The sequence below is a fragment of the Caretta caretta genome, chromosome 1 (genome assembly GCF_965140235.1).
Source record: "Caretta caretta isolate rCarCar2 chromosome 1, rCarCar1.hap1, whole genome shotgun sequence".
Lineage (NCBI taxonomy): Eukaryota > Metazoa > Chordata > Testudines > Cheloniidae > Caretta > Caretta caretta.
This window is the reverse complement of record NC_134206.1, coordinates 34,350,059-34,365,312: the sequence shown is the minus strand read 5'-3', so window position 1 is coordinate 34,365,312 and position 15,254 is coordinate 34,350,059. Positions and strand designations below refer to the sequence as shown.

General features: G+C 40.9%; 1 protein-coding gene across 5 annotated transcripts in view; it reads right to left on the bottom strand.

The window, feature by feature from the left end:
• The window catches only part of DYNC2H1 (dynein cytoplasmic 2 heavy chain 1), a 396,411-nt gene that overhangs the window by 185,547 nt on the left and 195,610 nt on the right, over positions 1-15,254 (bottom strand). For all 5 annotated transcript variants that reach the window (XR_012667749.1, XM_075127044.1, XM_075127048.1 and 2 more), the window contains 2 exons: positions 11,788-11,853; positions 7,073-7,123 (listed from right to left, as the gene is read on the bottom strand). Coding sequence is in view for 4 of the 5 variants with exons in the window: in XM_075127044.1 (XP_074983145.1) it covers positions 7,073-7,123; positions 11,788-11,853 (117 nt within the window). In the remaining variant the exon portion in view is untranslated. The remainder of the gene's footprint in view (positions 1-7,072; positions 7,124-11,787; positions 11,854-15,254) is intronic.

Genomic DNA, 15,254 nt, shown 5'->3' with positions numbered 1-15,254 from the left:
AAAACAGTTGGCAAGCCTCTGCTGCCCACGAGACCTTTATAAGGTACCTTATAGAACGTCCCCTTAAACAGGAGGAGGACCAGAAAGGGTGGAATAAAGCTCCCGAAGAGAGAAAGGACTCTTAAAGGGGAAGAGACTCCAAAGCTGCATGAGTATGATCCAGATAAAGACCCAGCCTATCACAGAACACCATTTGGAGCAATTAGCTGCCGAAGGAATTTTTCCCCTCAGAGGAAAGAAGGTCTGACTGTAGTACTCAATAAAAGTGTTGATGGATGATCAGGTGGCAGTGTTACATATTTCCTCTGAGGTGACTCACACTCTTTCTGCTCACCATAGCACCACAGTGTGTGCTGAATGGATTCTGCTCCCTTTTTGGACTAGTTTCTGTGCAACCATGTAAACTTCAGTACTTCACAGCATGATCCACCTGGCTATTAAGTATTTAGAAGCTTGCAGACCTAAGCACTTTTAGTGAAAGGAAATAAATAAAGATGATGTTTAAGTAAATTCCATCTTAATGTCTATTTCCACATCCAGGAAGATGAGCTTCCTTTGGGCAAACCAAAGGAAAAATAATTCCTGGTAATGTATGGAGAACAGCGTTTATCCTTGTGAAGATGATTCTGAATTTGGAAGAATCTTCTCTTCATGGGCCAGTGTGTATTAAGAGCATACATTTTGGAGATATTTCTGGCTGTTGTGCTTGTAACCAGGAAGCATGGCATTAGAAGCCATTAGTTTGAAATATTTGGTTCTGACAGACTTTAGCCCCCTGGACAGATCCCAGATAGGGAAGACAGGATTATGGTTTGGACAAATGCTGCACAAGGACATTTATTATTCTTGGATGATCTACCAGAGATTTAGATGAGCCCTTGTGTAATATGCTATTTAGTGTTGGGTCATCAGCAATGATGGTGGGAGGTCTCAGATTAGGTCATTCTGTAAAATTCCAGAAGAGCTATAATGCTTGTTTTCTTGGGCTTGACTATCTTGACACCAATGGGAGAACACTGTCCAAATTCTTGCACAGGCCAATGGATAGAAACTCTTTGGAGTTTCTATGAAGCTATGAAACACCATTATTTTGGAGGAATCGATTATCTTGTTTAGTACCCGTCATTACATAGCCATTATATCACTCAGTCTGGATTAGGATGCAGTAGCAGGCTATAACATAGCAGATGGAGTGGAGACCCTTTATGACATCTTCACTATGTCCAAGTACCATGGACTTCTTGGCTGATTTTAGAGCAACAACAATAGCAGTTTCCCCCCATTTTTTAAAACTTCTGTAAAACTCGTCCTAGTAGTAAAAGGGGGGGAAGCATAGACAAGCAAATTCAGCTGTTAGTGAATGTTACTGTATGTTTCCAGTCATCTTGGGTGAAGAAAATCACTGTTTTTTTGGTGTTCTGACTGAACACAAATAGATACTCTTGGTGATGGCCTAGCTCCCTGGATATGAGCTTTTTAGCTTTTTGGACTGTCTATCTGCTGAAAGCTTACCCTGTCCACTTGTATCGTCAATATGCCCCTTTTATACTGATTGCTGTTATTAGGTGAGGTGACCTTCTGCCCAAGAAAAAAAAGTTATTGTTTGGCATTTAGATTTGCACTTCTTCTGCCCTATTCCTGCTTGATATATTCCATGATCATTGTAAAGTCTCATTGAACAAGAAAGTGCTCCTTTCTCAAGGGCTCCCGGAATTCTGATGAGCCATGCTGACCATCTCTAGGAAGTTGATACTGTAGGGAATTTCTGATGCTGATCATGTTCCAGGATGTTGTCCCACGTGTAATCCCCATCCTGGAAGACTGGCATATACGGTCAGGGTTTTGGACTCAAGATTTTGCAGTAAGAATGCTACCATACTATCCTGTTTCCACCCAGTGATAGGCTGGATGTTATCTTTATTTTCCTCTAAATCTCTAATTTGGGAATGGTTACAGGTTTTTAAAAGGAATCCCAAAAAATCTCTCATGTGCAGTCCTGTCCACAGAATAATATTTGAGGCCAAATGACCAAAGAACAGCAGGTAAATATGGATGAAGGATACTCTGTTCTATAATACCCCGGACATCAGTGCCTTTGTTTTTTTAAGTCTTTCTTGTGTAGGAAATGTTCTGGTTCTCTTTGTGTTTATCTCGACTCCTCGAATATCCTATGAAAATCCTATACTAGTGTAGAGGATAGGAGGGAAGCAGTAGATGTGATAGATCTTGATTTTAGTAAGGCTCCCACATGACATTTTCTTAACTAAACTAAGGAAATGTGGTATAGATGAAAATATTATAAATTAGGGGCATAACTGACTGAAAGATCATACTAAACGAATAGTTCTCAATGGTTTGCTGTCAAACTGGTAGGACATATCTAGTGGGATCCTGCATGGGTCTGTCCTGGATCTGGTACTTTTAAACACTTTCAATAACAACATGAATAATGGAGAGGACTATGTTTATAAAATGTGTGGCAGACACCAAGCTTCGGGAGGTTGCAAGGACTTTGGAGAATGGATGAGAATTCAAAATGACCTTGTCAAATTGGTCTGAAATCAATATGATGAAATTCAGTAAAGACAAATGCAAAGTACTACATGTAGGAAAGAAAAATCAAATGCCCAACTACAACATGGGGGGTAACGGTTAGGCACTAGTGTTGCTGAAAAGGATCTGGGGGTTATACTAGATCACATATTTACTAAAAGCCAAAAACGTGATGCAGTTGTGAAAAAGGCTAATATCATTCTGGAGTGTACTAATAGGAGTGTTGTATGTAAGACATGGGAGGTATGTTGTATGTAAGACATGCCGCTCTACTCAGCATTAGTGGCACCTCATCCAGAGTACTGTGTCCAGTTTTGGACTCCACGCTTCAGGAAAGATGTGGACAGAGGAACAAAAGTTATAAAAGATTAGAAAATCTGACCTAAAAAGAAAGGTTAAAAAAAAAAAAAGGTACATTAGAACCTTATTTATCCAACCCTCCCTTAACCAGCTCTCCATAGTTACCCAACAACCAGGACTCTGGGGTCAGAAGCGAGTGATCTCTCCTCTGGCCACTAGATGGCACTGCAGCATCACATTTTCCCATTCTCCGATTTACCTGGAATTTTGATTATCTGATCTGGCCTTGATCCCAATTAGATTGGATAAACTGGGATCTACTGTAAGTTTAGTCTTCTGAAAAGAAGACTGAGTAGGGATCTGATAACAGTCTCCAAATATGGTAAGGGCAGTTATCAAGAGAATAAGTGATTAACTGATTAACTGTCCTCCATGTTGGGCTGCATTAATAGGAACATTGCCAGCAGATCAAGGGAAGTGATTATTCCCCTCTGTTTGGCACCGGTGAGGCCACATCTGGAGTATTGCGTCCATTTTTGGGCTCCCCACTACAGAAAGGATGTGGACAAATTGGAGAGAGTCCAGCAGAGGGCAATGAAAATGATTAGGAGGCTGGGGCACATGAATTAGGAGAAGAGGCTGAGGGAGCTGGGCTTCTTTAGTATGCAGAAGAGAAGAGTGAGGGGGGATTTGATAGCAGCCTTCAACTACCTGAAGGGGGGTTACAAAGAGGATGGAGCTAGGCTGTTCTCAGTGACGGCAGATGTCAGAACAAGGAGCAATGGTCTCAAGTTGCAGTGGGGGAGGTTTAGCTTGGATATTAGGAAAAACTATTTCACTAGGATGGTGGTGAAGCACTGGAATGGGTTACCTAGAGAGGTGGTAGAATCTCCATCCTTAGAGATTTTAAAGGGATGGCTTGAAAAAGCCCTGGCTGGGATGATTTAGTTGGGGTTGGTCCTGCTTTGAGCGGGGGTTGGACTAGATGACCTCCTGAGGTCTCTTCCAACCCTAATCTTCTATGATTCTATGTACACTGAAGGTAGGCCAAGTAGTAATGGGCTTAATCTGCAGCAAGGGAGATTCAGGTTAGATATTAGGAAAACCTTTCTAACTATAAGAATAGTTAAGTACTAGAATAGGTTTCCAAGGGAGGTTGTGGAATCCCTGTTATTGTCTAACCTGTTCTTAAAAACCTCCAAACACCTGTCAGGAATGGCCTACGTACATTTGGTCCTGCTTTAGTGGGGGCGAGAGGGGAAGAGGGACTGGATAAGATGACCTTTCGAGGTCCCTTCCAGCCCTTCATTTATGATTCTATGAGATATTATCAACAATCTCTTATTTAACTTTATTACAAATAATGTGATTGGGATTGGGTCTATGGGTCACTGGTTACAAAGTCCCTGGGCATGATGCTCTGATAAGTGTGGCATCTAAACCATGCGTCAGATGAATCCCTGGACGGCTCAGCTGCTTTATTACCATTTTCAATAGCTTTGTAAACATCCTGGTGGAGGACAACACATAGTAATTGTGTTGATTTTCATAAACAAAAACAAAGAAACTGCAGTTGACTGAACCTTGACTTTGCATATAAGTCTCTGCCTGTTCCACCTACATTAAAAGATCTTCTTGAGACATGGCAGCAACAATAGAAGCTGCTCTCGCTATCCTCAGTTTTGTCTTCTTCAACAACCTGACCAGCCTCATGACATTTAGGATGATGAAGACTTCTACAGATCTTTTTCTTACCATGAAGATTATTGAACAAAGCTTTGAGAAATTTTGGTTGAGGGACAAGATGTAAATCTCAAGGAAATGGGAGAATTCTGCAAGACAATTTTTTTCTTCTAATCATCTCTTGAGGCTGAAGAAAGAATAAAAAAGGGATGTGGAGGAGCCTGAAATTCCAGAGAATATCTGTATCACTTGTCTGAAGTCAACTGGAATTATGTCTGAAAACTGGGAAATTCTGCTCCTTCGGCCTATTTCTGGACTGAGGCACGCCCTGCTGCAGTCAGAGTGATAGCTTGGATTGGAAGGAGAGACTGAAAGCATTCCCTGATCTGGGCTTCCCTATGCTATGCCAGGTCTTACCCCTGCAAAAATAAAAATCCCTTCTCTTGGTCCATCATTGTGAGTAACAACAAAAGAGCTTCTGACTTTATATTACAGCTGGCAGTCCACCTCAATTTTGGGGCAGGGGCTGGAGTTTGTGAAAAGAAGTGAAGATCTGGAGTGCTTTGGGACTTTTTTTTCCTTTTGAGTTTGGCTTTTTGGGTTGTCCTTGGGAGGTGATTTCACCATTGAAGGACTGGTCTCTTATCATGTGATGCTCTGTTTTGCCCCACAGCCTACATGGGGTAGGATCTTGAGCCCCATATTCATCATCCAATATATAATCAGAGAAGAGGCCCAGGAACTTCTCTAAGAAATCCTCAGGAAGAGGCAGAGTCCAAAAAGACACTAAATTCCTTGACAAGCCAATCAATTATCCACATAAAAACCTGGGAAAGACCTTAGCCATTGTTCCTTTAGAGGTGGATTGGACCAAATGGTCTGGAGGGTTGGACTTACCCTTAAAGAGTTCTTGATGGGTGAGTAAGCCCAGTTTGCTGAATCCAAGGACTGAAGTTGACTGACCAGCCCTTGCAGAGGTATCTTTGGAGCAATCTCTACTGATGTGAGGATGACACAGAGGCCTCAAAATCCATTTACCATCCAAATCCCTTCCCCTCACAGAGCAAGGTTAGGCTCACAGACTTTAAGGACAGAAAGGACCATCATGATCATCTAGTCTGACCTCCTGCACATTGCAGGCTACAGAACCTTGCCCACCCACTGCTGTAATAGACCTATAATCCCTGGCTGAGTTACTGAAATCCTCAAAACATAATTTAAAGACTTCAAGTTACAGAGAATCTGCCATATACACTAGTTTAAACCTGCAAATTACCCCATGCTCCATGCTGCAGAGGAACGTGAACGCCCCCGCCCCTGACCGCCCCCAAGGGTCTCTTATTAATGTGACCTGGGGAAAATTCCTTCCTGACACAAAATATGGCAATGAGTTAGACCCTGAGGAGGTACAAGACCCAGCAGCCAGACACCTGGGAAAGAATTATCTGTGGTAACTCAACACTCGCCCCCATCTAGTGTCCCATCACGGGCCATTGGAGATATTTGCTGACAGCAGTCGCAGATCGGCTACATGCCTTTGTAGCAGTCTCTTCATACCGTCCCCTCCATGAACTTATCAAGCTAAGTCTTGAAGCCAGTTAATTTTTTTTTCTCCACTGCTCCCCTTGGAAGGCTGTTTTGAAGACTGTGAGCAATAATGGCAGAGTTTCCCTTCTGTGGCTCCCAAGAGGGTATCCTCCTCAGAGATGTAGCACCACTCAGCCCTTAATCTGTTCCTTTTAGTTGGCTCCAACATGCTGGGAGGGAGGGGTATGAAACCAAGAGCACAATTCCCCTTCTCTGCACAAAAAAATGTCTTCCCCTATTGCTCATTCTGCTCTAAAATGTGGCTTCCAAACCCAGGGCAGTAATGGATAAGGTGGGAGTGTTCAGTTTCCTTTCTGCCTACATAGTCAGAGACAGAAAATCTAAGGTTGGGAGAAAGGGTTGTCAAGGTCTCAAAGCAATGTGGACATGTCTGATTGCCTCTGGTGTTTTTAAGAAGACAGGTGCATCCAAAATATTTTGTGCTGGGGAGAAGTCAGAATCTAGAATTCCCTATTTTAGAGAAAAGAAAAGGAGTACTTGTGGCACCTTAGAGACTAACCAATTTAAGTGAGCTGTAGCTCACGAAAGCTTATGCTCAAATAAATTGGTTAGTCTCTAAGGTGCCACAAGTACTCCTTTTCTTTTTGCGAATACAGACTAATACGGCTGTTACTCTGAAACTTATTTTAGAGAGGGTGGATTTACTGCATTTAAATATAGTTAAATTTACATTTAGGGACAGTACTGCAGTCACACAACAAAAAATGATACAACTTTATCAAAAGTAAAAAAATTACTTATGTTCACATATTTTAAATATTTCTATTGCTATAAAATAGCTCATCTGTTCATACTATACATACATACACACATATATATATATTTATACAGTAAATAACAAACGTACAATACATTTGAGCATAATCTTTTAGGATTCTATCAATGTATTCCTTACTTCAGAATAAATAAATAAATAAATATAGCTTACTGATTTTCTTAACATGTCTCCAATGATCACACCTGTAAAAGTATCCCATTCCTATGGAAAAAAATCAAATAAAACAACTTAGACAAGGCATAGGGATATCTTAAAGAACACAACATAATAGTTACAGATAAAGTAGAGGGAGATCTGAGAATAGTACTAACAATTATGAATGAATTTTTAAAGGGGCCTAAGGAGTCACCCAGCTCCTGCTGATGTGAGTGCTTAATTCCCTTTGTAAATCCCAAATAAGGTGTTGGAGGGATGGATTTATGAGAAAAGATAAAAGAAGCTAAACACACGTAACTTGACTAATAGAAGTATAGGATGTAGGGGGCATGATATACATTAAAGCCAAGAACTTAGTGGGATTCAAACAGGCACTAGAGATTTCTGTGAATAATATGATCATCAAGAATTACAACAGCATGGACTAAAAAACAAAAACAACGTCTACAACAAAAAAGCCTCCTAAAAGTTATCAAAGGAATATAAACCATCATGCTTCAGTACATAAGCCAACTGAAAGTTTTCCTGTGAGTAGTTTCTTCACTCAGGAACCTATTTTCAAAGGTATTTTAGGCACCTAAAGATGTGTGTAAATCAATGGGAGTTATGCACCTAACCTGTTCAAGGAATTTTGTAAATCCCACTAGGCACCTATCTACATCTGTAGGCATTTACCTAATTACCTTTGAAAATCTTACCGCAACTGCCTGCTTCTGGAGTTCTTGCATTTTCCTCTGAAGCAGCTAGTACTAGACTAGATAGACCTGATCTGATCTGCTTCCTATTACCATTTTGCAGTATTTGAAAGGTATAATCACCAGAGAAAGAGAGGGTTTATTTACTGTCATACACTGTGACATAACAGAGTACTCTGACTAAATTAAGACAGGAAAAAAGTAGATACAACTTCTTGATGGCAAGATCTATTAGACTGTGGTATAGTCATCCAAGATGAGTACTTTGGGTCACTATAGCCTAGGCCAGATATTTTTAAAAAAATATTTTTGCTGGGCACAATCCTTCAGGTAGAGGAGGAAAGGGGTAGACCAAATAACTTAATAGTATAAATATTTTACATCTCTAGTATCTATGATTCTATGGCCAGGGGCTAATTTATTATATTTTAAAATATATATAAAAACAATAATAGAGGTTTTCTTATTTAAGGAAAATAGCATTTCTCCGACTTCAGGTAGGTCAATCCACACATCCACTGGGCTTTTGTCTATGACGTTACACAATCAAAAGTCAACAGCATCAACAACATAGCAGAGCGTTCTATGGATGCTAGAGCGTTAAATATTGATGCCATTCCATCTCTCCCAAGATTCTTTACAGCCAGTGACTTAGCTAATTAGAAGCAAATTATTTATAACCATCCAAATATAAAAAGGCATATACATATACACATAAACCAGATGCAGCAAGAATCAGGCTACAAAGACTAAGAGGGACCATTTCTTCCTCTACAACCGTGCCCCACTCCCATAATAGGTGTGTTCCTCTTGAACCACAAAACTGTTGACCAGTAAGGGAAGACTCATGAGCACTTGAGACAGAATTTTTACAGTAGTAGGACCTATACTATAGAACTCTCTAGCAAAAGAGATGTAACTTTTAACTTTGCCACATTCAGAGCTAAACACAAAACATCTCTTCCACTTTGATTTCCATCAATACATTTGTCTCACAAACAAATACTCAACTAATCAAGTAACTTACTTCTAACTGAAGGGAAAGGAGAGAAATATTGATACTAGTTACTTGTTTTAATTCTTGGGAAGTACCTGGATACTGCAGGAATGTGCACCGTATATGAACTGATGTTAGACAGGCAGAAATTCTAACAGCTAATACAAGTGCATAGTAAACATACGTAATCAAGATATAGATTAGTACTCACAAACATTTAAGAAGGCTGAGTAGCCAGGCTTTACTTTAGTCAGAAAAATACTATTTGCAAGTCCTTGCCCTGTAGAATTTATAATCTAAAAGATTAAACAGAGAAGGCAAAACATTCTCAAAAACTGAGAGAAAGGGATAAATTTGAGTCACAGCCTTGAAGTTGGTGAGTGTATCTTAAGTCTTCATACCCTAACCTTGCAACCTTTGTACAATCACTGTCTCCACTATTTCTTTCAACTTTCCTGTCTTTTTTCCCCTCATTTCTTTCTCTATAACAGCTAAATAATTCATCTCTCACTCTCACTACTTCCAACACCCTTGTGCTTGCCTTGGTAATCTTCCACCTTCTCCTTTCTTTCTGGTCTGAGTCGCATCTTGCATCCTAAGGGTAGGTCTACACTTATGGCAGCGTGTAGAGTATAAACACTGCATGCCGGTTAGTATGGGTATAAATGGCAGTGTAGACAGTGAGGCACTGCTTAGGTGAGCAGATAACAGACATGTCAGAACCCTAGGGTTTACTATCATAGAAGAGTAGGACTGGAAGGGACCTCGAGAGATCTTCTAGTCCACTTCCCTGCACTCAAGTATTAACTAGACCAGTGGTTCTCAACATATTTACCATTGTGGGCCACATATACAGCTCTCTATGTATTATGTGGGCTGCATCTACACAGTATATATACTACCTCTATAGCCCTGAGGATGTCATATGGGCCACAAGCTGTGTGCTGATTGGGCCACAAGTGGGCTGTGGTTGAGAACCACTGATCTAGACCATCCCTAACAGCTGTTTGTCTAACCTGCTCTTAAAAACTCCAATGACAGAGATTCCACAACTTCCCTAGGCAATTTATTCCAATGCTTAACTACCCTGACAGTTAGGAATGTCGAACCTAACTCTCCGTTGCTTCTTGTCCTATTCGTATAGGTTAACAAGGGCAATTTTTCTCCCTCCTCCTTGTAACAACCTTTTATGTACTTGAAAACTGTTATCATGTCGCCACCTCAGTCTTCTCTTGTCCAGATAAAACAAACCCAATTTTTTCAATCTTTCCTCATAGGTCATGTTTCTAGACCTTTAATCGTTTTTGTTGCTGTCTCCTGGGGACTTTCTCCCATTTGTCCACATCTTTCCTGAAATGTGGCACCCAAAACTGCACACAATACTCCAGTTGAGGCCTTATCAGGGCAGAGTAGAGGGAAAGAATTACTTCTTGTGTCTTGTTTACAACACTCCTGCTAATGTATGATGATAGCTTTTTTTTTTTTTTTTTTTTTAAGAGTGTTAACTGTTGACTCATATTTGGCTTGTGATCCACTATGATCCCTAGATCCCTTACTTCAGTACTCATTCCTAGGCAGTCATTTCCCATTGTGTATGTGTGTAATTGATTGTTCCTCCCTAAGTGGAGTACTTTGTATTTGTCCTTATTAAATTTCATCCTATTTACTTCAGACCATTTCTCTAGTTTGTCCAGGTCATTTTGAATTTTAATCCTATTTTAATCCTCCAAAACACTTGCAACCCCTTCCCAGTTGGTATCATCCACAAACTTTATAAGTGTAATCTTTATGATATTATCTAAATCATTGAAGATGATATTACACAGAACCAGACCCAAGACTGACCTCTGCAGTTTCCCACTCGATATGCCTTTCCAGCTTGACTGTGAACCACTGATAACTACTCTCTGGGAATGGTTTTCCAACCAGTTATGCACCTATCATACAGTAGCTTAATCTACGTTGTATCTCCCTAATTTGTTTATGAGATGGTCCTGCGAGACAGTGTTGAAAGACTTACTAAAGTCAAGATATATCACATCTACTGCTTCCCCCCTTATCCAGTAGGCTTGTTACCCTGTCAAAGAAAGCTATTACGTTGGTTTGTCATGATTTGTTTTTGACAAACCATGCTGACTGTTACTTATCACCTCATTATATTCTAGGTGTTTGCAAATTGATTGCTTGATTATTAGCTCCATTATCTTTCTGGGTACTGAAGTCAAACGCTACATGGCTTTCTACATGCCCAAACAATGTCTCCCACATCTACTCTGCCTTTTTTAGCAGTGAATTGTCCCGCTTCCAGAGCCTTTCCCTGCTGCCTCTCCACAGCCAAAGCCTTTTCCTATCACATGTAACTAGCCACACTGCAGTGTGGATGCAGCCTGCCTTTCACTGCATCATGTACTCTACGTACCCTACACACCACCGCAAGCTAGACAAGACCTAACGGTTTATCTAAAATGCCATTACCAAACTCATCTTTCCCTCCTGGTGCAGACGCCATCTCACTTCTTTCAATCTCTTAACCTTCTCAACATATATTTCCACATCAGATTCAAACTTCTCGTCCTCACCATCACCCTACATCTTCTCTGTTGTTTTCCACCTCTCTCCTAGTTGGGATCTGCACACTAACTCTAATCACCTTCCTGTCAGAGCTTTCTCTAAAAAACACACTGCATTTTCTTCCATTCTCTCTACACTCCCACATGTTCATCCTGGTCCTGGAAGCCATGCTGTGCCTTCTCCTTAAAACCCCTCTTTAAAATTTACTTTTCCATGATCTCTCCAATGATGGCCTATATTTCCAACCTAATACAATTAAAGTTAACACCCAAAATAAGAAACTGTTTAAAATTATCATACAGAAATACAAGTACATAAATACAAAAATAACCACTGTATATTTACTGCACCAGGCCACTACGCAAACATATGAATCCTAATTTACATTTATTTGGCTGTTTTAAGATCAAGTAAAACACCTGGGTTTGTTTTTTTACAGTACTTACGTTATCTTGGAAAAGTTCAGGGTGCATTCCTCTTACAAAATGCAAAGCAAACATTAGTTGATCAGCCTGAAATAAGACCAAGGTAAATGGATAAATACATTTTTCAGACATCACCATCCTGCTTTTCTAATTTTACCTCTGAGTAAAGCTAGCTAACAGAACCTCAGTCACTAAGCACCTGTCCTGATCAGTACAGCAGGTGACATGGAACATCACTCAGATACACTATATATCATCCCAAGATAGTTAACTGGAGACAGATTCAAACCACAACTCCAGATCTGAATACACACAAATTTTGCAGGAAGAGAGGGGATGGAGTTTTAACCAAAAAACACAAATTATTTTAGAAACAATAAAAATTAGAAATGTTTTGAAATAATGTGCTCTGCTGATGCAGGAGGTAGAACTTCCAGCAGTAGCTCAATGGGATAAAGGGAACAGATATCTAAGCCAAGATTTTCAAAAACAGATGTCTAAAGGTTGTTATGGTCATATTTAGATTTCTGAATAGGCAGTATGATACGTAAAGATTGTGAGCACCCAACAACTCCCACTGTAGTCAGTGGGGAGATGCTGGAAGCTCCTCACTTTTGAAAATAATATATGTATTTCTTTACGTTTCTAAATATGAACTTAGAAACCTAACTCTAGGTCCCCATTCTGAAAAATCTTGAAAAAAATCCTGGAAACTGGAAGACTCTTTCCACCAGACTACAAAAATTTCCAGGTATGGTAAACTTTGGGATGAATGTTTTTCTTCACTAGAGAGGGGAGCAGGCACAATAAATCTGTTCCCTCATCTCCTGTTTGCACCTGTGAATGTTACAGGTAAACTTCCTTCCCATCAAGTCCAGCCATTTGGATTCCTTATTTGATGAAGAGGGCCTAGATTGAATTTGATGGTTCCTCTTATTCATAGCCTCCATCACAAGAGAGTTGGGATTAGGGTGGGAGAAGAATTACCCTATTCCTTTGTGTGAGATATAGTATTTCTTATTTACACACTTACATGTTGGTGGAATTGTGGCAGGTGTTTGCCTCGGGGCATGTGCAGGAGATAAGAGTGCCTCGCTGACAGGCAGGGCAACCTTTCCTTGGGGATTGATGTTCATGATATCAACCAGGGAATGTTTGGACTCTTGCACCTCCTCAAGTGGCACTTGAAGGGAGTATGCTGGACTTTTCATCTACCTAGAAGGGTGGTGGTGGCATTACAACCTTGTCTAGAAATGAACAGGACTTTCCAGATGGAGGTGACATCTCCTCTGAGACTCCTGTTCCTCTTGCATATGTGCCAGTACCTGAGAAGTGTGTGTACTGAGGTGTGTGGTGCCAATGTTCACTTTATTCTCGGATAGTCTGTTGGAGCCAGTCATTGGTACAGTACTGGTGGTTACCAGTGCTTTCTCTTAGGCATCCGATGGAGTTGGTTGCCAAAGTGAGCCCATGGGTCCCTGTAACCTCACTGAGGAGGTGTACAAGGGAAGAGAACCCAATGATAATCATAATCTCTGGGTCTATGATGTCTTGCAGGTTCCCCAGAAGCAACTTTATGAAAGGGGATACTGGGGATAAGGTAGAATGCTAACAGGATGGATCCCTGTACCAATCTCTGAGTCAGAGGAATCTTCCCCTGCATTAGAACATCCTCCGATGTTCTAATCAGTACCGAAGGCTGGAGTTTTAAACCAGTCCCAACATGCTGCTTTTGTAGCTGTAGTGTGGAGGTGAAGCTGATAGATCCTCCCATAATTGGAGATTCAGGTTAATCAGAAATAATGAGATTCTCTGAAGAAAGGAACCTGGAAAGGGGTGGATGACTCTGATATCCTTCACCCGAAGTTAGAATTAGGGTGGTGAGATGGAAGTTGTTGTGGTACTGAGATGATTGAAGGGGCATGTCCCCTTGCAGAGGCACTGCAAGATACCACTACTAGGGCATGAATGGCAGCCCTGTCAGTGTCTCTCGGAGCCACAATGGATCAGAAAGTGCCACTGTGGTAGTTGCTCTTGTGTAGGCACCTCCGAGCAGAGCTGCTTCCTCAGTAGTGATGCTATGGTACCAGACTCAGCAGCAGAATGTATCCTTACAGAGATGAGAAGTCTTCCAAAAGTGGGTCTTATGTGATGATCTGCCTCTCTTCTTCATTTCCATGCTGAGGGAGGTATGTTTCCTCTTTTTTGAACTGAAATTGTCTGGGGTTGCAGACAAAGCAGAAACAGTGACCAAGGGTGTCTGTGTCACAAAGGCCGATGTACGGGGAGGGCGGAAAGCGGACACCTCAGGAGCTAGGGCATATTTATTAGTATGAGCTTAAGTCTAGCCTCTCTGTTGTTCTTGGATCTGCTCTGAAAACCCAGACAGACCTTTCATTTGGCAGGGGAAAAAGACCTGCAGCAAGTCTCACAGGTCTTAAACCCTGGAGTCTTCAGCATAACAATTATGCTCCAACACAAAAACTTGGAGAAAAGGAGGAGCTGCCCCCTCTCTTTGACCCACAAAAAATAAAGTGAAATAAAGGTATTGTGAAAATAAATAATGCAAAAAGAGAAACAACTAAGCCAAATAAATAAAACAGTCATTCACAAGTTAATGCAGGAAGCTGAATACAGCAGGCAGAAGAACTATCCATCTCAAACTGCAGGTGACTGAGAAGGAACAGAGTGGTGCCTACCTATATACTCTCTTTCAGAGCACGAGGCACCATTCTGCACAGGCACAGGTCCCCAAATACTACTTTGCAGTCTTCGCTTGAGAGTGCAGAGGCACGCACAAATCCTCCAGTGGAGTATCCGTAGGAACATATATACAAAGAATAACAAGGGGATAATCCCTCATCAATCCTGCCTGTAAGAAATCTAAGGCTTGTGTCGGTTATAGTGTGAAGTCTTTCATGTTACTGTCCTTCCTCAGGTTGTGCTGGCTTTGCTGCCAACACAAGGATAAAGTCACATCTTTGTTCCAGGTTGACTCTCAGAGCATGAACCACTGGAGTGGTCTGGAGTGACTCTGTGCCCAGAGGTCCTGGCCATTGCATCGAACCATTGTACCCAAAAGAGAGGGGACAAATCTCATTAGGGTGACAAGGTCCAAAATACAGGGGTCACTAGCTGGTCCAGTTTCTGTAATCTTATAAGAAATCCCTTCTCTGTTTTTGGTGTTTATCAGGGGCCCATATGGATCATTTCCTATGAGGGGATGAGAACAGGCTTCTTGTGGTTCAGATCAAAGAATGTACACCTGCATTCCAGCCTGTCTCAGGTCCATACTACTTGAGTATGCCTCTTTTTAATGATGTATATGTAGTATGTGTTCATTTTTTAAAAGTCAAAACTAAATAATGCAAGGAATGTCTGACTCATTTAGTTTACCAGTACGCAACTGCTTTTATTTTTATTGAAAACATCCTTTACTTAGAAATCATTACATATAGAACAGTTTAGATGTTAAGACATCAGGCAAT